The sequence below is a fragment of the Trachemys scripta genome, chromosome 2 (assembly GCF_013100865.1).
Source record: "Trachemys scripta elegans isolate TJP31775 chromosome 2, CAS_Tse_1.0, whole genome shotgun sequence".
NCBI classification, from domain to species: domain Eukaryota; kingdom Metazoa; phylum Chordata; order Testudines; family Emydidae; genus Trachemys; species Trachemys scripta.
This window is the reverse complement of record NC_048299.1, coordinates 256,567,171-256,587,230: the sequence shown is the minus strand read 5'-3', so window position 1 is coordinate 256,587,230 and position 20,060 is coordinate 256,567,171. Positions and strand designations below refer to the sequence as shown.

General features: G+C 39.5%; 1 protein-coding gene across 3 annotated transcripts in view; it reads left to right on the top strand.

Annotated features, from left to right (window-relative positions):
• TRPS1 (transcriptional repressor GATA binding 1) overlaps positions 1-20,060 on the top strand; it is a 260,928-nt gene that overhangs the window by 24,499 nt on the left and 216,369 nt on the right. For 2 of the 3 annotated variants that reach the window (XM_034763498.1, XM_034763499.1), the window contains exon 2: positions 18,321-18,479. The exons of the other annotated variant lie outside the window; for it this stretch is intronic. In XM_034763498.1, coding sequence (XP_034619389.1) covers positions 18,443-18,479 — 37 coding nt within the window. In that variant the 5' untranslated portion in view covers positions 18,321-18,442. The remainder of the gene's footprint in view (positions 1-18,320; positions 18,480-20,060) is intronic. 3 annotated transcript variants of the gene reach the window in all.

The following is a 20,060-nucleotide window of genomic DNA, read 5'->3' as shown; positions in this document are numbered from 1 at the left end:
GGGCCGCACAAAATCTAATAGCCTTTGCCCACAGGAGAGTCAATCCGGCCCGGTATATGAAATAATATTAAAAATACTTTAAATCTCAAAGGTTGTTATGTAAAATATTTTTTTAAACTCCATTACTTTGAAGAAATATGACATACACTAAAACATTCACTTATGCGATTCTCTACCATCGTAGCACAAATAATCACAGTCATCACTGACTAAATGAGTTTAAAATGGGCTATGCACTAGCCTCCCCTTCATTATTTGGAGCATTCAGCACAAAATCCTAACTTCACTTTAAAAAAAAATACATGAACTTTTTGTAAAGCTCGTTAAGCTCATTTGGTGAAAAGTGCTATAGAAATGCAAAGTACTATTATTTTCAGGTCATGTGAATTGTGTACTTTTAAATCTTCCATACTTCTCCCAACTTGGAGTGTGGTATTGAGACTATTTGATTGTATCTCCTTCCACCCGGCCTTTTCTAAATATTGAGCAGAATCCTAATCCTGAACTGCCAACTCTAAAAATTGTGCAGGGAGTTTATATAACATGGACAAACATCCACTAGGAAAAAATGGGTCAGATCCTGGAGCTCTTAGTCACTTGAATAAGGGCTTCAGCAATCTGCTCCTATGTTTTGAGACTAACGTACTCTTTTTTTTTCCTTCTTTTTTTTTTAACTGCTTAGAAGGCACTACAAAAATCAAGTCAAATCTAGAAGTCCCATTGCAGTTAGTGAGAACTTTGCCTGAATAAAGTCCTCAGGATTAAATCCCTCAATTTTCTCCAATGCCAGAGGAGCTGTAAAACATGACCATATTAGAATAGTAGGGCTTTATGTCTACTTTTGTACAGCCTTAAATGTCTATCTGAGATGTAGGCAAGTGGAGAATCAGGCACATAGAGAGAGAATAATAAGTAACCAACTGCAAACTACTTTTTTAAAAAGAAGTTGACACTGATGCATCCTTTTAAGGTAAAGACCAAAAAGAATCTTTTTAAGTTGACAGAAGGAGATGACTTACTGACGTTATCCAGGGCAAAAGAGATAAGCAAATAAAAATAGTATTCCATTTCTGTGTGATAGCTTGCATAGAGAACACATATAAAAATGTACAAAGCTAGTTACTGTGATAGTGGAGTTGATAAATCAAATGAGAATCTGACTATGGTAATTTCAGTGGGTTCCGGTGCCTGGATCTTTCTATCTGTAATAGGGACTAATATAAATTGGATCAAAATAGGCCAGAAGTAAATTTTATTCAGAGATAACTTATTGAACTTCCTGGTAAAGTGGTAGATATTAGCTGATTGTTAATAATGTTGTTCTTTGCAGCCAACAACTGTAGGCCACCAGAAAATAATTACTGATTTGTCCCAGTGCACTCAAGTGAGACTTTATTTTGGAGTAAAACAGACCAAAAATAGCATGCTCTCAGAATTAGGTTGCTAGATGTGTGTGTGTGTGTGTGTGTGGTGGTGGTGGTGTGGGCGGGGGGGGAATGGACGGTGTCCCCAGTAGCTATGGGGCCAGTTTAGCACCCCATACCTCTGGCTTCTGTACTGGTTTTGTTTGCACTTTTCATAGATTTTCAGGTTAGAAGGGACCATTCTTCTTCCTCCTGCCTAATACAGGCCACAGAATTTCACTTTTGCAGCCTAATGCAGAAGATAGGTGAGTTTACTAGTATGTCATATAGAAACCTATTTCAATCTATCAGCATATTAATGTCAAGAAAGGGACACACCTTCCATCCTTCCTTTCTGTCTTATTTATTGTAGTGTGCTTACAATAATTGAATTTTGTCTTTTTTCGAGGTATACTTCCACTTTGTGAGTGGTAGAGATGCTGCTTCTAGTCAAATCTGTTCTGTCTTGTTTATTCCCCTTTCTTTTATTGTGTATTGACCTCACCTCCTTCTGTCCTCTGATCTCCTCTTCCTCCCCCATTTTGTATCTTTTTATTTCCCCTTTGCTTCTCTTTATCTTCCCACACTCCGTTTATCAGTTTTCTTTCACATTCCCCCCATTTTTTCCTTCCATCTCCCTATTCCACCTATGCATGGACATGAAGAACTGTGAGGGGTTGGCTGGGAGCAGAGCCTTCTGCAATGAAGGGAATGCAGCATTTGGATTGAATGCTGTGTTCTATCATGCTTGCAGAAAAGAAGTGCTGCTTCTAGCTGAATGTCTTCCGCATGGTGGTCGGTTCAGCGGTTTTATGGGGTGAGTAGGAGATAATGATTAGGCTTGACTCAGCAATAGATTTTTTCAAGGTAGTGGGATCCTTTCATGATCTGCTTAGAACAGGGGTAGGCAACCTATGGCACGCGTGCCGAAGGCGGCATGCAAGCTGATTTTCAGTGGCACCCACACTGCCCGGGTCCTGGCCACCGGTCCGGGGGGCTCTGCATTTTGATGTAATTTTAAATTAAGCTAATTAAACATTTCTAAAACCTTATTTAATTTACTTACAACAATAGTTTAGTTATATATTATAGACTTATAAAAAGAGACCTTCTAAAAACGTTAACATTTATTACTGGCATGCGAAATCTTAAATTAGAGTGAATAAATGAAGACTCGGCACACCACTTCTGAAAGGCTGCCGACCCCTGGCTTAGAACTAGTACTAATCAGCCTCCGTGAGCCCTGATATAATTTCAGCTCTGACTGAGACTACTTGAAAATTTACCAAGACAGACAGTGAGACCCTAGTTGGAATGAATACATGCTGAACAATGCTTTCTGGTAGGGTACAGAGCTTTGCTACCACTAGGTTCAAATCTAACATTTTCATATCTTATTGATGACAAGTTATTGCCACATGATGACTGTTGGACAGTCTTGATTCCATTGCTCTCAGATGTTCCCACAGTCCAATAACTGCGCTCTAGCTGGCTCCCAGGGACAACTTGGTTGGCTATCTCAGCAGAGAGGCCAAGTAGTGTCAATAAGCTGTCTTTCAACCTTCAGAGTTATCCCTTGTGACCTGTTTTTTTTTATTAATGGAGATATACCTATCTCCTAGAACTGGAAGGAACCTTGAAAGGTCATCGAGTCCAGCCCCCTGCCTTCACTAGCAGGACCAATTACTGATTTTACCCCAGATCCCTAAGTAGTCCCCTCAAGGATTGAACTCATAACCCTGGGTTTAGCAGGCCAATGCTCAAACCACTGAGCTATCCCTCTTCCCCTACCTATTCTGCCTGCAGGGGTCTTGAGTGTCAGTGTCTTTCACAAGTGCTAAAAAAGCAAGCTGTCACCCCACATATTAAAAATATCTCCATGTAGTGAAATGAGATGCCAAAAAAATCCTGCCAAAGCTAAAAGCATTGGTTATTAAGAAAAATATATCACAAATGAGTTTTTTTTAATGGATATCAGTGCAGCAGAAAGAAAGCGCAATAGCTGTATATCTCTCTGTTAGTTTGAAAGAAAGAACCTAGTAGCAAGTGACCATAGTGTTTTCAAGACTGTAACTTGAAGAAACAGTATGAAAGTTGACCAGTTCAAAGTGAAATGTACTATAAGCATTTAAAGAATCATCAAGATTTTATCAGTCCACGAATATCAAGACTCCTCTGCTGAGCCACCCGCTATCATCCCTGTCCCTCCTCTCTGTCAGCTTACTAAATTCTGTTAAACAAGCAAAGTATTGCAAAAGCCTAGTGAAACTGGATAGCTCAGGATCTTGGTATTGATTGAGATGTAGGTAGGATCCTGACTCCATTGAAGTCAGTGGCAAAACTCTCATTGACTTTAATGGGGCCGGGATTTCACAGTTTTTTATCTCCAAGGGCCTGATTCAAAGTCTATTGAAATCAACAGAAAGGCTTCCGTCGACTTCACTAGACTTTGGATCAGGCCCTTGCCTCTGGCTGAACACCAGCTCTGTTTGTTGGTGACCAGAAGTCACTTGGTATCTGTTTAGTGGCCTGTGTGAAGTGAATAGGAAACCAAACTTACCGTCTCTAGACATGGTATGTCAAGGTTATGACTGAAGTCAGATAATGTCTGTTAAATAATTTATTCAAGTATTTTCATGTTTAAAAAATTATCACATATTTTTCTCATTGTTGAACTAGCTCTAGTTGAGGTGCATTGACAGGGCAATGTGAGAAAGTTTGCAGTGCTGCAGTAGGTGCTATATATCTTCTGTGCATTAGTCAAAGAGTAAAGAACTAGCAGTCCAGTACTAACCTGCTTTTAAAAAAAATAGAGATTTGCAAGAGCTGTGCTGAGTGTGTCATATACACATACACCGGTGATGCAACTTGCTCACAGAGCAAAGCTGGCAAGTCTAAATTTATGGATCTTGTCCTTAACACAAGCTTTCAGTGTGATACCTATAATGTTTTAAAAAAATTATATGTGATTATATTTCCTTCACCGTAGTGGAAAGCTTTGTCTCTTGAGGCTATTTGCTTGACCGGAGATGCAAAAAGTAACTCAGAAAAAAATTAGAAAAAATTGTCACTTACTCTTAAGAAAAAACATTTTGCATTTGCTCAAACTGGTTCATGTGTCCGTTTTGTTAGATGCCCCAAATGCAGTTGTATCAAATTAATACTCTAGTCCATGATGCGACTTTCAGTAAAGCTTTTGTTTGGGAGTGGTAGTGGGGAAGGCGTGTAAGATATAGATGGCAAAGCTTCCAATATGGTTTATATTAAACATTGTTATTATTTGTTGGACATCAAAACATAATTAGTGCTTTGCAAAACACAGAGGAAGACATGGCCTCTTCCATCAAGAGCTTACAGTTGAAACAGACAGGCAGCACAATTCAACAACAAAAAACTGGCTGAGTATTACAAAGCAGTGGGTTTTTTTGTTTTGTCAATGAATGGCGGTGGGGTTTGGAGGTAGGAGCAAAGGGCTGTTCTATAAAGCTCGGGCTTTAAGAAAACGACACAATATTGTGAGAGTTGGCAAACCTGCATGAGAATATTTCTGTGTGTGATGGACTAATGTTAGTAAGCCTCACCAAAGTAGGAATTTGGATAAGGGGAGAGTTAATCCTTGGTTTATGGTGTGCCATAGTGGATATTACACAAACCATATATTCCAGGAGTGGGAGCTCTTTTTAGAAAAAAAATCGTTCTATCTTAGGGGCGCATATCACTCCCATTATTGGAGTGTCTGAGCACCTCACAATCTTTTAATGCATTTAGACTTGAATTTAGATTCTGTGAGGTAGGACAGTGCTATTATATCCCCATTTTACAGATGGGAATTTGAGGCACAGAGAGGCTAAGCAACTAGCTCAAAGTCACCCAGGAAGTCTGTGGTGGAACAGGGTCTGTGGTGGAATCAGGTTTCCACAATCTTCGACTAGTGCCCTAACCACTGGCCCACTCTTCTTTTTGTAATTAAATTATATTTTAATGAAAGCATAAAAATGAAAGGAAAAAAAGAAAAAAAAAAGACCAAACTAGAGAGAAATGTGCCCTTCATTTCAGGAAAGCTGAGAATGCTCTCAGGAAGCCTAGGCAAGACACAAACAATGTGTTGCATCCAGCACTGGAGCTCCTGCACAGATTGCAAACTGACTGAAATGCAGAGACCAAACTTCTGGAACTCTGCATTGCTGGGATGTGACTGTAGAGCTGTGCACACAGCACATGCTAAAGCCCTGTACAGCATTGTTGATTAATGTCTTAAACTGATTTTCTTTCTGAGTGTTTTCATTACTTTCCCACTTTGTTAACCCTTGAATATTTATAGTTACAGAAAACAGTGCAGCGAAGGTGAAAGGAAACCCCTGTCTAGTGCTTTCTTGTGGGTTCTGTTAATCGGAACTTCATAGTTATTCAGTACAGTTTTGCTGTATGAGCTTGCACAGTATGTTGACCATTTGGCTAATCCTGATTCCTAAATTAATGACACTTCTTCACTTCTTGAGATTCTTCTTCTTCTTCGCTCACCAGCCCCTGGAGAAGGAGACATGACTTCTTTTTGACCAGTTCAGGGTCTGACGTGAGCATGCATATGGTACTGTAAAAACATGATAGAATGGGAATATGGCCCTGGGAAGACTTTCAAAGTCTGATTAACAGCTGTTTGCTTGTAAAGAGGATCACACATGTTACCCGTGAAGGCCTACAAGTACAATTAAACACATGTACTTGAAACACAAATAAAAATTCTAGACCTCACGCACACCCTTACCCTGACAAGTCTATGGCTAAAATGAAAGGGATCTGTCTTTTGTTATCCTTTCCTGTGCTGTATGTAATGTGCAAAATCAACATGTGCAGTGCTTCCCTTCCCTCCCCCTATACTTCTTGGGAAGTGTATCAAACTACAGAGTATGAGCTGAGAATTATGAAACTTTGGGCAAACGCATGACTCGTTTTTGGGTTTTGGTACATCTTGATTTCATTGCCTGCCATGGGCTTGCTCTCGCACACTGTCAGTTGGCCTATTGCTGTGCATATGTTTTTTTGGTTGTCACACCATGTGGTTTTTAATAGGTTTCCCAGGAAATCACTGCAGTACTTCTGTCTATAATGTAGCTTCAAATCCCTGCAAACCTTGTGTCGTCTTCTCTGCTATTCAGATAATTCTACACACACACGATCAGGTGTACGTATAAGCAGACTGCCAACATGGCAGAGCTGTCACAAAGAAGAGAACTTCCCAGTGGAGATAGCACCTCAAGTGTTCTGCAGGCTAACCATTAAACCTGTATTTGATTGGCGTTAGTGAAGTAAGAATACCACCTTGTTAGCAGGCACAACGGGAACAATACATGGATATACATATGTGCATAAGCATGCATCCAGCGTGAATCTTAATAGCAAGCTTCCTGGTCTCGGAAGTTGAAATGTTCAGATCTCTTGAACTTCACTGGATAAGGTTAGGGGAAGATGCCAGAGCTACTGTCATTCAAAGGTGGATTAATAGAAATCCAAACATGATACTATAGCTTTTAGGACCATAGGGGCTCCTTTTTTTGTTTAGTGGATCAAAGCCCGCCCGGGGATTGTGTGATTCATGGATGATAGAGAGAGGAGTCTTTTTGGGAAAAAAAAATCTCCACCCCTCTTTTGGTGTGTGCAGTAGATTCTCACAGGACTGGTTGTGCAGGAGACCAGAATATCATACAAAGCACACATGCATATTGCACTTTTGTGACTACAGTGTGTATGTATATTTAATCTCTATATGTGATAAATGTATGTATGTGCTTACACTCTCGTGTCTTACACACTTACACGCAGGTGTCTTATGGCATTAAGATTTTATCAGCATGAATTTGGGCTGTTCATATTAATCACAAGTGGAGAAGTCACAGATGAGTGATGATGGTAGTTCCCAATCCCTTTGTGCTACACCATTATGTATTCTCTCTGTGCATAATATTTAAATTCAGTTAGTCCTGTTTTCATCTCTCTTTGCTTGTAAAGCAAGGTGTTTGAGTAGCATGAATCCAGCTGTACCAGGTCAGGAGGGAGAAGAAAATTATAGCTAAAACTAATCACAAAAAAGTATGGCAACGATTATGAAGTAAAATTTCTATAGATAAAACATCACAGATTTAAGGTCCTCTATCAGTTAATCAAACAACTCTAGAAGTTGGACTCTCTCTTTTCATTTCTAATGGTATAAAGATCACATATCCGGGCCGCATGGTTTATCAACTGTAAGTATTACAGGACTAATTATTGCCCGTCCTTTACCTGCACATTGTTGTGAGGATGAGACCTTTTTTTCTGTCAAGTTCTTAAAACAATGTTTGAAACTGCTCAGAGATTTGGAAAATTTAGAAGTAGTTTCATCAGAAATGGATTAATGGGCAGAGTGCAAACAACAAAAGATTATTGAATGGCTGGCACCTATCTGATCAGGATGACATGACACAGCCTCGCTCAACCGAATTGCATTTCTTGGTTCAGCTGCTATCTTGCTGAACTCTTAGCTTCTCCACCTAGTTGGCTGGGTTAATTTGTAGCCTGGATCTTCGGGTACATCCCAATTCCTTTGCACAAGTTGCAACACTACTTCAAAGGAGGTGCTGTTGTAGCCTATGCAAATTATTTTCAGGGTTTTCTGAAACTGAAGGTGCCAGTAAACCTAGAAATTGCTTTAGTAAGTCGCTTGCTGTATTTGTGAGATACATCCCAGTGCAACTGAATCACCCTTATATCATTGCTCTATATTTGTTCAGTCTGGGGAGGTACTGAACCAGTTGGGGAGGAGGCAAGAAGACAACTCTAAGGAGGGAGAATGGAATGGAGTGGCAAGGATTGCTGTGTGTGAAGAGGTTTTTTTGTGAGAGGTAGGGGATAAGGAGGGGTGAAAGGTGGTGTTTGTTCTGCTCAACCATTTAAAGGAAATGATTATATATAATAACACACACACACACACACACACACACACACACACACAATATGAAGTATATAGAATGGACTATAGTTACAGCTACTCTCCTTGGACTGAAAAAGTGTCCTCCAGTGGACATAATTATATCCAATTTTGGTGTCTATGTGCACATTGGACTACAGTTTTCCACTATAAACCTCAACCTGAATCAATAAGCACCAGTGGTGGTAGTGTTAAGTATGTGTATATATATTGCAGTGTGGATTTTGCAACCTGTGTTGTCTTTACATTTATGGAAATAACATATTTAGCTCCCGGAGAAATCAATATTTAAAATCAATTTTTAAAACTTCTTTGTATCTGTTTTATGATCTTGGCAGATTAACAGGGTTTAAATTAAAGTTCTGTATTGTAGAGCGTAATGTGAGGACTTTTGGCACTATACCCCTTCATGCAATAAAGAATCAAAGCCAGGAGTCAGAAATCTTCTATTAAGAGCTAAAAGCTAGATTCAAAAAATCACTTACTCCAGTATTATGAGATTTTCCCATGGAAAGTTCATGTGGGAGTTGGGCAGAAACTGATTTAGAAACCTTTTTTTTTCACTCTATATATTCATCCAGCAATCAGTAAGTTGAAGTTGGCATCACTTGCCACTGGAAGATGGACGCAAGAGCACAGTGCTTGAAGCCGCTGTAATAACCATATCACATGTTTACAACAGAGTTTTTAAGAGTCTGTGTTTGCTTTGCTTCTCCAGCAGAACCAAAATGGTGCTACAGAAATGATATACTGTATTGAAAACACACATCTGTTTGACCCTGAGGGCACCCACTTCTTCACCTCCTCAAAAGTTCTAAAGTTCTTCTCTGTCGTGAAGCATCTTCATAACCAAAAATTACCATGGCTATATACCCCCCTGCCCTCCCCCACACCCCCCAATAAAAAAGTATGTTACTGATTTAACACTGGTTAAGGAGAAACCACCTAACAGCAAACACATTTCTATTCCCTTTGACTCCTGTGTTTCTCTATAACAAAGTGGCTCTTTGTTTTTGCATTAGTATGGGTTCAATGTAATATGTGCTACTGTGGAAATTCTTTTGCAGTCGATAATGCTGATCGCAAATGCAAGGTAGTTCACCAGTATCTTGGCTAAAGCTAATATTAGGTTCCAATGTCAGCTCTCTAATTTATGACAAATGGCCAAGCTTTCTTGATTAGGCATAGCTGCTGTTTTGTGTAGGGAACGCACAATCCGATTTTTTGTTGTGGTTCTGCTGCTGCTGCTGTCCCCAATCACAAGGGAGAGTTGGGTCATTTGTGCCCACTGTAAAAGCAGAATCTGACTTGTTTGTATTTAACGTAGAGTACATTTTCACAAGGGACATGAAATATAAAATTGTATAATATAATGCTGAACAGGCCTCCCTCCTTATTTGACACCCAAATCAAATAGAGCTGAAAATTGTATCAGTCACGGCCATAGCAAGATCAGAGTTAAAAGATGATCCATTCCAAATGTATAGAAAATGTTTATATCAATATCTAAACATATCCCATTTTTAAAAATCTAAATTCTTAAATCAATTACGAAATAAAACAGTCTGTGTTGGGAATGTATGGCTGTTGGATATATGTTAACTCCCAGCGCATGGGGGAAACAGTTGCAATAGTGAAACTTAATAGTTTTGTAAACTTTGCGTATGTAGAGTCATTATATATATATAGATTTAATTTGATTATCAAAGCATCAAGATAACTTTTAGATTTAATAATATCTCCGGTTAGTGTTAGCGTATGGAAATTGGAAAGCATGGAATAGCATTAGCTATACATTCTTACCAACATTACTCAGCCTGTAGATTTGCATTTTTGTTGTTTTAAAAGTACAGATAGAAAAATGAATCTTCTGTTGCCCCTTCCCCGCACTCTTTGAATGTGAGTTCTCTTGAGCATGCTCAGGCAAGACTGTGGCCTGGTCCACACTAACCCCCCACTTCGAACTAAGATACGCAACTTCAGCTACGTGAATAACGTAGCTGAAGTCGAAGTACCTTAGTTCGAATTTACCGCGGGTCCAGACGCGGCAGGCAGGCTCCCCCGTCGACTCCGCGTACTCCTCTCACGGAGCAGGAGTACCGGCGTCGACGGCGAGCACTTCCGAGATCGATCCGGGATTGATTTATCGCGTCTAGACAAGATGTGATAAATCGAACCCAGAAGATAGATTGCTTACCGCTGGACCTGGAGGTAAGTATAGACGTACCCTAAAACTACACAGTAGGGGCATATCAGAAGCTTTGAAGGTGCAGCTCAGTTTGCATAAGCCCCCTAAAGATTACCTACCCAAGTCAGCCCTAATGTAAATGGGCTCGACTCCCATTGCTGTCACTTGTCCTATCCATACATTTTGTGTCTGCAAGCCCAGGCCAGCAATCGTGTAAGAAGGGGTAGTTTTATGAGCTTTTTGGTGCTTCTGCTATGGCTGGAAAAATACCATGAGAATATCCTTTCCCATGGCATTTTGGCATTTCTGCTTCTGGTCCAGGCTGTATATAGGAAAGCTACAGAATTGAACAGTCTCCCCTGTGTTTCCTTCCCTCTCTCCACTTTTGGTCTGTCAGGAATCCCAGCTTTGATACCCTGTTTGTTTCTCTCTTCCACTCCCGTCTTCAAACTGAATGTAGCTGAACTTTTTTGAAATCCCAGCCAATACTTATCCTGTTCTTCCCGTCCTTCCTTTCCCCCTTTCCTCAGAAGGTTTTGGTTGAGTTTGGGTTTGGGGTAAAAGTTTAGGTGTGTTCTTATTTTATCTGTGCCAATTCATCCATCCCTAACTAGAAGCTTCCTCCAATTTATTTTTGAGTTACTTTGCTGCTTTAATTTTTTGGCCCCCAGTTTGGATGCTCAGACTCATCAGATTTTGGAGACAGCGTATCAGTTCAACGTCTTCTGGTTTTGTCTGAGTGAGCAATTTCATCTGATGCTTGTTTTTTGTGGCTAGCAGGTGGCACATGCACAGGGAGAAGCCATGGGCCTTGATCCCAGTCCCTTTGAAGCCCGTGGGACTTTTGCCGTCAGCCCATAGTGTTCCACAAGCCAAAAGAACAAATGAGTCACTCCCATCCATACCTGATTTCTGACGGCCTGGGAACTAGGTCCTACCCTGTGTCTCTGCATTGCAGTGTGCAGTGCCTCTGCCAAATATCTCAAGAGTCCAGTTCTGTGTCACTTGCAAACCCCAAACTCCCATTGTCTTTAAAGGGAGTTTGGGCTTAGCAAGAAAAGTGGGCTTATTCCCTGACTGAAAAGAACAAGACTTCCACTTAGACTGACACATCTTCTGTAGTCTTGATAAAAAAAATGAGTGAAGTTATTGTTTGTTTCATTTAATCTTGGATGGCCTGCCACCAGCTCAAACTTAATATAGCCAAAATTGAGATACTTATTTCCTGAACCACGTGTGTTTCCTCTTAACTTTCTTGCTGTTGACAATGCCTTCCTCCCTGTCTATGTGTAATCTTGGTGATATCTTTGGATCCTCCGTTTCCTCTCACTTAGAGGCTCTCACTGTACCTTGCTGGTCCATTTCTTAAACCATAGCAAAATCTCCTTTCTTCCTTTTAATCCCTATGGGAAAAATACTTGTCTATGACCCTATCATCTCAGCCTTGCTTACTGTAAATCTCCTCTTTTCTACCCTGCCTGATCTTCATATTGCTCCCTTTTAATATATCCAAAAGGGATCAGCAAATACCTTCTTCTCTGTTCAGTCCTGCCATGAGACTCCCCTATTTGAATTGCACAACTGGCTCATGTATCAAAATTAAATTTCTCATCCTTCCCTTAAAAGCATTGTACAACTCGGCCCTGGCCTGTGTCATGGATCTCATCTATTATGATGTTAAACTTATGATGAATAGGGGAACAATAATGAATTTAAGGTCAATAGCAATATAAAGTTGAAAGAAAAAAGCCCTCAGCTGTAATTGTTTTTGATAATGGCAATATATCATAATCTTTGTCACTAGTACTAATATTCTACTGCTGTTCCGTTGGCCCACCAATATTTTTAGATGTATACATTATTATATGCACAATAATGTACAAATATATATTGTACTCATCTCTGAATATTTTGGATAACACATTTTTCAAAATGACGTGCAATTAATTCCTTCTTTCTTTCTATATTTGTATGTGACACTGTTTCTGAACTAATGTAAGTATCTTAACATTGTCATTCGGGAATTTTATAGTTATGTTATGATTTTAAGTATCTAATTACTCTTTTGAGGATACAGGATATTACAGATTAGAGGGGGTTCAGAGACAGGCAAGGAGAATGATTAGGGACTTCAAAAAACTTTTGTATGAAGAGAGCTTTGAAAAGATTGTGATAGCTTACCCAAGAGAGGAACATGATAAAAGTATGTAAAATAGTGAATCATATAGAGAATGTATATTGGAATCTTCTGTTCACCCTATACCCTGATGCAAGAACAAGGAAAAATTCTGTTAAATTTAAAGGCGGCTAATTCAAAATTGATAAAAGGAAATGCTTTTTCACACAATACATAATTAGACTGTGGAACATATTGCCGCAAGATACCATTGAAGTCTAGATCATAATAGAACTGAAAAAGATATTAGAGGTTTATAGGATGTCAAGAATATCCAGAATTAGAATAGCAAATACTAAAACATAAAAAAGTTATGTAAGGGATATAATCCTCATGCTTCAGAAAATAAGCTGCTCTCTAACTACTGGGTGATAGGAGGACATTTTTCTTATGGGCAGTTTATTTCATAACTGTCCACTACGGGGCTTCTTGCACCTTGCTCGGAAGCATCCTGCACTGGCTACTGTCGGAGGTAAGATACTGGACTAGATGAAACTCTGGTCTGATCCAGTCAGGTAATTCCTATGTTCCTATATAATGTACCTACTTTTTGCTACATTAATAAAATAACCAGTGAATTCAGTGTGGATGGCTGGGCTGTGCCTGCCATGGGGGAGCTAAGTGCTGTTACGAAGGCAGTTATTTCACTGCAGTGAACAATCATTTTGGATTTACTCCTCAGTAAAATAACAGACTGGGGAGCACGCAAAGCAACATCAACACATAAAAATTAAACACCTTTAATACACAGAGCTGGTTTTAGACAAATTGAGAGCAGAGAAGCGGAGGTACAATATTCTCTGAAAGCATGGCCTTTTTATTTTGTTTTGGAGTCTAATTTACATACAAATAAAATGCCAGTTTATCCCATAACTGTCATGATAAATTGAAGCATTTAGATTTTTCCATGAGGTGCTCTTTCTGAACCTTATTAAATTACAAGAGGTTGGCCTTTTGCCCAGTGCTGGCTTGAAACTCTCTGTGCTGAAATACGCAGAGGAGAGTGAAATGGGCCAGGGACTCAGGAGAGCTGGGTTCTGTTCCTAGCTCTGCTGCTGACCTGCTGTATGACATTGGGCCATCTCCTCTCTGGAGATCAGTTAAACCATCTGGAGATCAGTTAAACCAATCGTGCATCCCCTATTGGCAAATCTCCTCTTGACTTCAGTGGGAATTTTGCCTGAAAATTGATTGTAGGATTATGCTGGTCATAAATTTTAATTGTAATGAGCAAGCTTTCAATCAAAGACTTAAGCAAAATGTTTTCAAACTGCACTCCTAAATGCTCTGAAATGAGCAAGCTAATTTTATCCCATAGAAAAACCTAGATTTTGTCCGGTGGCTAGAGGACTATTAATGTGCTCCGTGCTCTGAAGCATATGCTAATAGAAAAGATTGTTTTGGATTAATTTGATGCAAATTAATAGGAGATTTATTTGATGAGAGTTGTTTGAAGGTGATGACACTTTCTACCTCAACAGGATTTAGGATGTCAAAGACATACTTTTCAAGAATCATGAATGATCAATGCAGAGAGAGCAAATTTAAATGGGAATGAACAAGACAGCATAGCATGTAACTTTTTTTTCTTTTTTAAACAAAGTTTGAAACATTTTGTGAAGAAACTAATTTGATGTTCAGTGTTTGTACTGGAGCGCCTGAAAAAGGGAGGGAAATGCACCTTTGCGGTTTAGTAGCTCTTCTGCCATCAAGACCTATAAGCAATATATTTATCGGCAGCCTTGAATTTTCTAACTCGATTATGCAATCACCATTTAAGTGGTGCATACAGAATATAGAGTATCAAGACAGCGAGTCTTTTTAAACCATTGAACAGAGAAGTTTTTACAAAATAATTGTTTGATCCTGCAGATCTTTACTCATGTGAGGAGCTGTAATTTATTCAAAGCAGTTACACACACGAAGGACTAGTTACGTTATTTCAGATTTGTAGGATCAGGCCCTAATATGTTAAAAGTCAACTTTGGGGGCACTTTGCTAGGGCTATGACTTTTCTTGCCTTGCCTTTCTTCCTTCTTTCATGGTTTCGGGACACTGATACAAAAGGGAAGGAAGTGCTCTTGAGAATCAGTGGGTTGTTTGTGAATAAGTCCATTCTGCTATCCTTCTGTTCAGAGCCAGATGCTTGAATTCCAGATGTAAAGAGGTCTGGAGCTCCTCTTTCCTCTCAGTAGTGAAGGGTTAAGACGAGGTGTTAATTGTTCCTAATCAGTCTCTATGAGAGCAAGAGAGCAAAGCTTGCTAGGAAACATAGTATATTGCTGCCTTTCACTGGGCATGATAGGCAAAGGCTTGGTCTATGCTAGCATCATAAGTTGTCGGTAGAGCTACATTGCTCAGGGGTGTGGAAAATCCACACCCTTGAGTGAAGCAGTTTTACTGACCTAACTCTCACTGTAGACAGCGCTATGTTGATGAGAGGGCTTCTCCCATTGACATAGCTACCGCCTCTTGGGGATGTGGATTACCTACACCCTTGGGAAAGGGTGTAGGTAATAAACCCCCATCCTTTCATGGATTTATACCTGCTCCTGTATTTTTCACTTCATGCATCTGATGAAGTGGGTTCTAGCCCACGAAAGCTTATGCCCAAATAAATGTGTTAGTCTCTAAGGTGCCACAAGGACTCCTCTTTGTTTTTGCTGATACAAACTAACAGGCTACCACTCTGAAATTTGCTGACCTAATCATACGTTGTTGACCTTCTAACCATAATTGTTGCCAGTTTGGGCTGTTGAATATGGACTGGGTGGAAAGTGAATTCTAAAGTTGAGGGGTCCTCATGGGGAGCACCCTGCTGGAAACAGCCTTTCTTTTGACTAGGGATTTCCAGCCTGGGAGTACTTACTGATCATAACTGCAGCAGGAGGAAGAGGGAGAGAAATGGCCTGTTAGGTAGGAAGGCTTCAGCTCATTTCGGGCTTTATATAGTTGGGCAGAACAAACACCTTTAACAAGACATCTAAGGTGTTGTGTTTTTGTTTGTTTGTATGTATGTTTGTTTTTTGAATAAAGCCCAGCCTACAGTGTTTGTAGTATCTTTGTGTGGAATAATCTCCCCCACCCCCTGAGGTGGTAAATGTGAGCACCGTGGTAGAGTAGATGATCATGTTTCATGGTGAGGTGGAGTGTCGGCAGACATCAAAATACATGTATTCTTCTTTGTTTTACAAGAGAATGCCAAACCAGTTCCAAAAGCCCTACTCTCTTATCCAACCCTACAATACAAACTAGTGTGAATGTATGCTATTCCAAAGATAAGATTCATTTTCTAGCTATCAAGGTGTTGTCAGAACTGTGACGGAGAAAAAAAGTTCAAAAAATTATTAAAAGTAGTCTGAGTCTCCTCTAATAATTGATCACTTCCAAGCCCACAAAATGGTGTAGGCTGGAATTCCACAGGTGGTTTTTTTTTTTTTTTTTTTGGACCTAATGATTTTTGAAATAATATTTTGTGCTATATAGCAGTTTTCAGTAGAGAGTTTTACGGTCATTAATTAATTAAGCCTGGCAATACTTATGTGAGGTAGGTAACTATTAGGCATATATTAAGCTGAGACATTGAGAGTTTAATGAGATCCTACTGTATGCTGTTAAATGTCAATATCTTTTGAATTTCTGGGATGTACTGGCATAGCTAAAGTCACAGTGTTCAGAGGTCCCATCTACTTGCCTTCTACTTATCTACCTGTGCCCCAAATACCGTACTAGTCATTGGTCATGTCACAAAGTTCACACATCTTTCAAATCTGTTATTGTAATGTAAAGAGCATATGAATAAAGTCTGTCCTGATGTTTAGTGCCTTTATAATAATCACATAACTAAAGTGTGTATATCAGAGGTACACTCAAGCTAAATCTTACACGGAGAGCCTACTGTCTGCTTTGAATGCTTTTTACTCTGACATATAGCTGCTCTGTTAAATACTGTGCAGTCCCATTTATGGGGAACAAATATTTGATAATGTGCTCTTCAATCTAGCAGAGAAAGGTATAACACGATCTAGTGGCTGGAAGTTGAAGTTAGACAACTTCAGACTGGAAATGAGGTGTAAATGTTTAACAGTGAGGGTAATTAACCATTCGAACAATTTACTAAGGGCTCTGATGGATTCTCCATCACTGGCAATTTTGAAATCAAGATTGGATTGCTCTCGGGATTATGTTGGGGAAGCTCTAGGGCCGGTGTTATACAAAAAGTCAGACTAGATGATCACAGTGGTCCCTTCCCTTGGAATCTATAAATCTATAAATTTACCCACATGTGGGTTTATGTGACATAAACATATTCAGCTTAACCGGAAACAGGTTTAAGATGGAAAGGGGAGCAATCCATTGTTCCGGGGCAATGTAACCATGCGTCTGTCAGCTGGACTAAGATGACTTGTATCTGCAATATCCTGATCTCTAAATTCTTAAATTGAGCTGGTAAAATGTCGAGCTGGTGAAGGTTGCTGGAGTACAGGTTTTCCACAAAACAGTTATGGCCCAGGTAACGGACAGTGCATACCTCCAGAGTCAGTGCTAACATTTTTAATTCGTCCTGACAAACAATTTCCTTTCTCCCCCCTTGCAGGGGAACCATGAATAACTATTACTGTGGTTTAAAAACAGAAGCACTTGTGAGGGCCTCAGATGCTATTGTGATGGATAAGGGGACATATAAGTACCTTCAGGAAAAAATCAGTGACCAACTTTGAACCCATTTGATCACTTTACATTAATTTATATTTTCAATGCTACCTCACTCCTACCCTCCTCCATGCAAATAGGATAATGAAAGGCCACAGCCTTGTAGAACCCCGCAAACCAGTTCTGCACACTACCTTTCTCAAAGGCCTGATCCAAAGCCTGTTGAAGACAGTTTCCTTGATTTCAGAGGGCTTCAGATCAGGCTTTAAATCTTCCCTTTGTTGTGGAAAGATTACCACCTCCAATAATGAGCAGGTAGTTCAATCTCTATGCGCATTTAGCACTTAGTCTCTTTGCTGAGACTGTGAATAAACTTTTCTGTCATTGTGACTATGTTTTTGTCATATGGACATTTGCCCACTAGCAACTAAATTAATACTACTAGATTCATTGTATTGTGGGACACTACGCAGCCAATAGATGATGACTTTCAGTCACTGCCAACGTGGGCTGGATTTGAACCACTGAGCTGGTATCTAATTACCTGTCCCTTTAAGCCATACAGTTCCCAGCAATGTGGAATATATATTAATTTATTAAAAAAAAAGTGTTTTTTTGCTACACAACATCTCCAGCTAGATTTCAGCATCTGTTTTACATTCTTGGGTAAAACTGACATCTGAGGCAATTTAATGTGATAGCACAATCTCTGTGCGTGTGTGTGTGTGTGCGCGCGCGCACAAGAAAGAGAGAGAAAGAGATGTAGCACTTCTTAAGCTTGACTGAAGTACAGAATAGCTTGCTGCCATTCTTGGTATAGTGCCCAGTGATGGTTGCATGTGAATATAAAATAGGCATAATAATGTTTTTAAGTAAAAGCAACATTGTGAATGCATAATTTAGGAAGGAAAACCTTTGTTTTGTTTTGTTTTGCAGATGTACAGATCAGCTCTCAAAATGTCTTCTGTGTCTTCCGTGCATCTTCTAAGACAATTGCATTAGCCCTCCTGCTAGTTGACTAATAGAATTAATAATTGTAAAAAGCACTCTAAAGCCACATGCCTTATGAAGTCAATGCTGGGTATGATTTTACAAGTATGTGATCCATTTTTTCAAGTGAAAATGTTAACTGAAAAAGTTCTTGGCACACAATAAAACATTGTGCAATCTGTTATTTGTCTTAGAGATAATAATTTGAGTGGCTATATTCTTCCTGTATCTAACTTAAGACTTGCTAGTGGATGGTTTCCTTGATTTAGAAGTACTGCAAATGTGCTTTTATTTACATAATATGTCTTTCTGAAAAATGATAGTGATGGAATTCCAGCAACAGGAAAAGTATCATTTCTTTTCTAAGGGTTCTCTAGAATAAATACCAACCATGTAAATCACAGAATATTAAAAAAAAAATCTTACATGCAGCTTGAGAACAATTTCTATTTATATGAACATTTTCATATTTTTTATGACTATAAAATACAGCATGGAAAATTCCCTTAAGCAGAAGTATTCGGTGTTGCCTACATATGCGCATGGCCCCACAGACATGGAAGTTGAGATTGAACACAGGACATCTATATCTGGAGTTCTATCTAGTAAGGTTGCATGCAGCCCCAATTTTCTTGGCGCTCTTGCATGGGTAGGGATTCTTTTAGACTGTCTTTCATTTTGTCTTCCTCCAAGATAACAAGGCCCCAAACTCTCCTTATCTACCCATAGAACCAGTTGCAAAAACATTAAAAAACAGAAATTCAGCCCTGTTTAATTTTGACCTAAAAAAACACCATGATGTTCTCTTATTAAACCTCTGGCTCCTTCTTACCTAACACAATTGATGTTCCTTTTTAATTTGCCCATGGGTTTCAGTGGAAGTGTGATTATTTTACAGATCATTTAGATTGTGTAAGCAGGTGCCAAGCAAACATGGATTTAGAAAGACACCTAGCATAGATCCTGATCTTGCAAATCATATAAGCATATGTGTAACCATCAACATGTGAGAAGTCCCATAGAACAACAGTAATACCATGAGTCAATGGGACTACCCAGATGCTTCAAGTTGGGCACATGCTTACATGTTTTGTGGGGTTGGGGCTGTCTTGCTTAACCTGCCCTCGCTGAATCAAGAAGTCTTTCTGGTGTTACAGTCCTGACTAGTGACTGACTTAATTGTTCAGGTGTTATTTATTTATTTTTTCAGCACATGTATGCATTGGCAGTTGTGATCTAGTTGAAAGAGGAGAAGGCATTTGGTTCACAGGCATGTTAGCTTACTAAAATAAGGAATTGCACTAGAGTGTTAAGAAACCAATTAAGACCACACGGAATGTCTGTATGTGTGTAACGAGTTAGCACTGCAAGTCAATGCAGTCTTCTTGCAGACAATGCTGCCTGTGGATCAGCTCAACTGCAAAGACACCAGAATCTTAGGCACAAGAGGGACACTTTCCATGAGAAGTTGTCTTTTTTTCTCAATGTAGGAAACACTGCCCTTTCATGTGGAGCAGATATAAACAGAAGGAAGAACAGATGCTGATTCCTTTATTTTACCCTCTGGCCCCAGTCCCCCTTCACTAGGTATTGTTTTGAGAAGATCATCCTACACTCTAGGAGGTCTGGATATGGCACCATTTGAAAAACATCAGCATTGCTCTCAAAATTGCCAGGGGCCCTTCT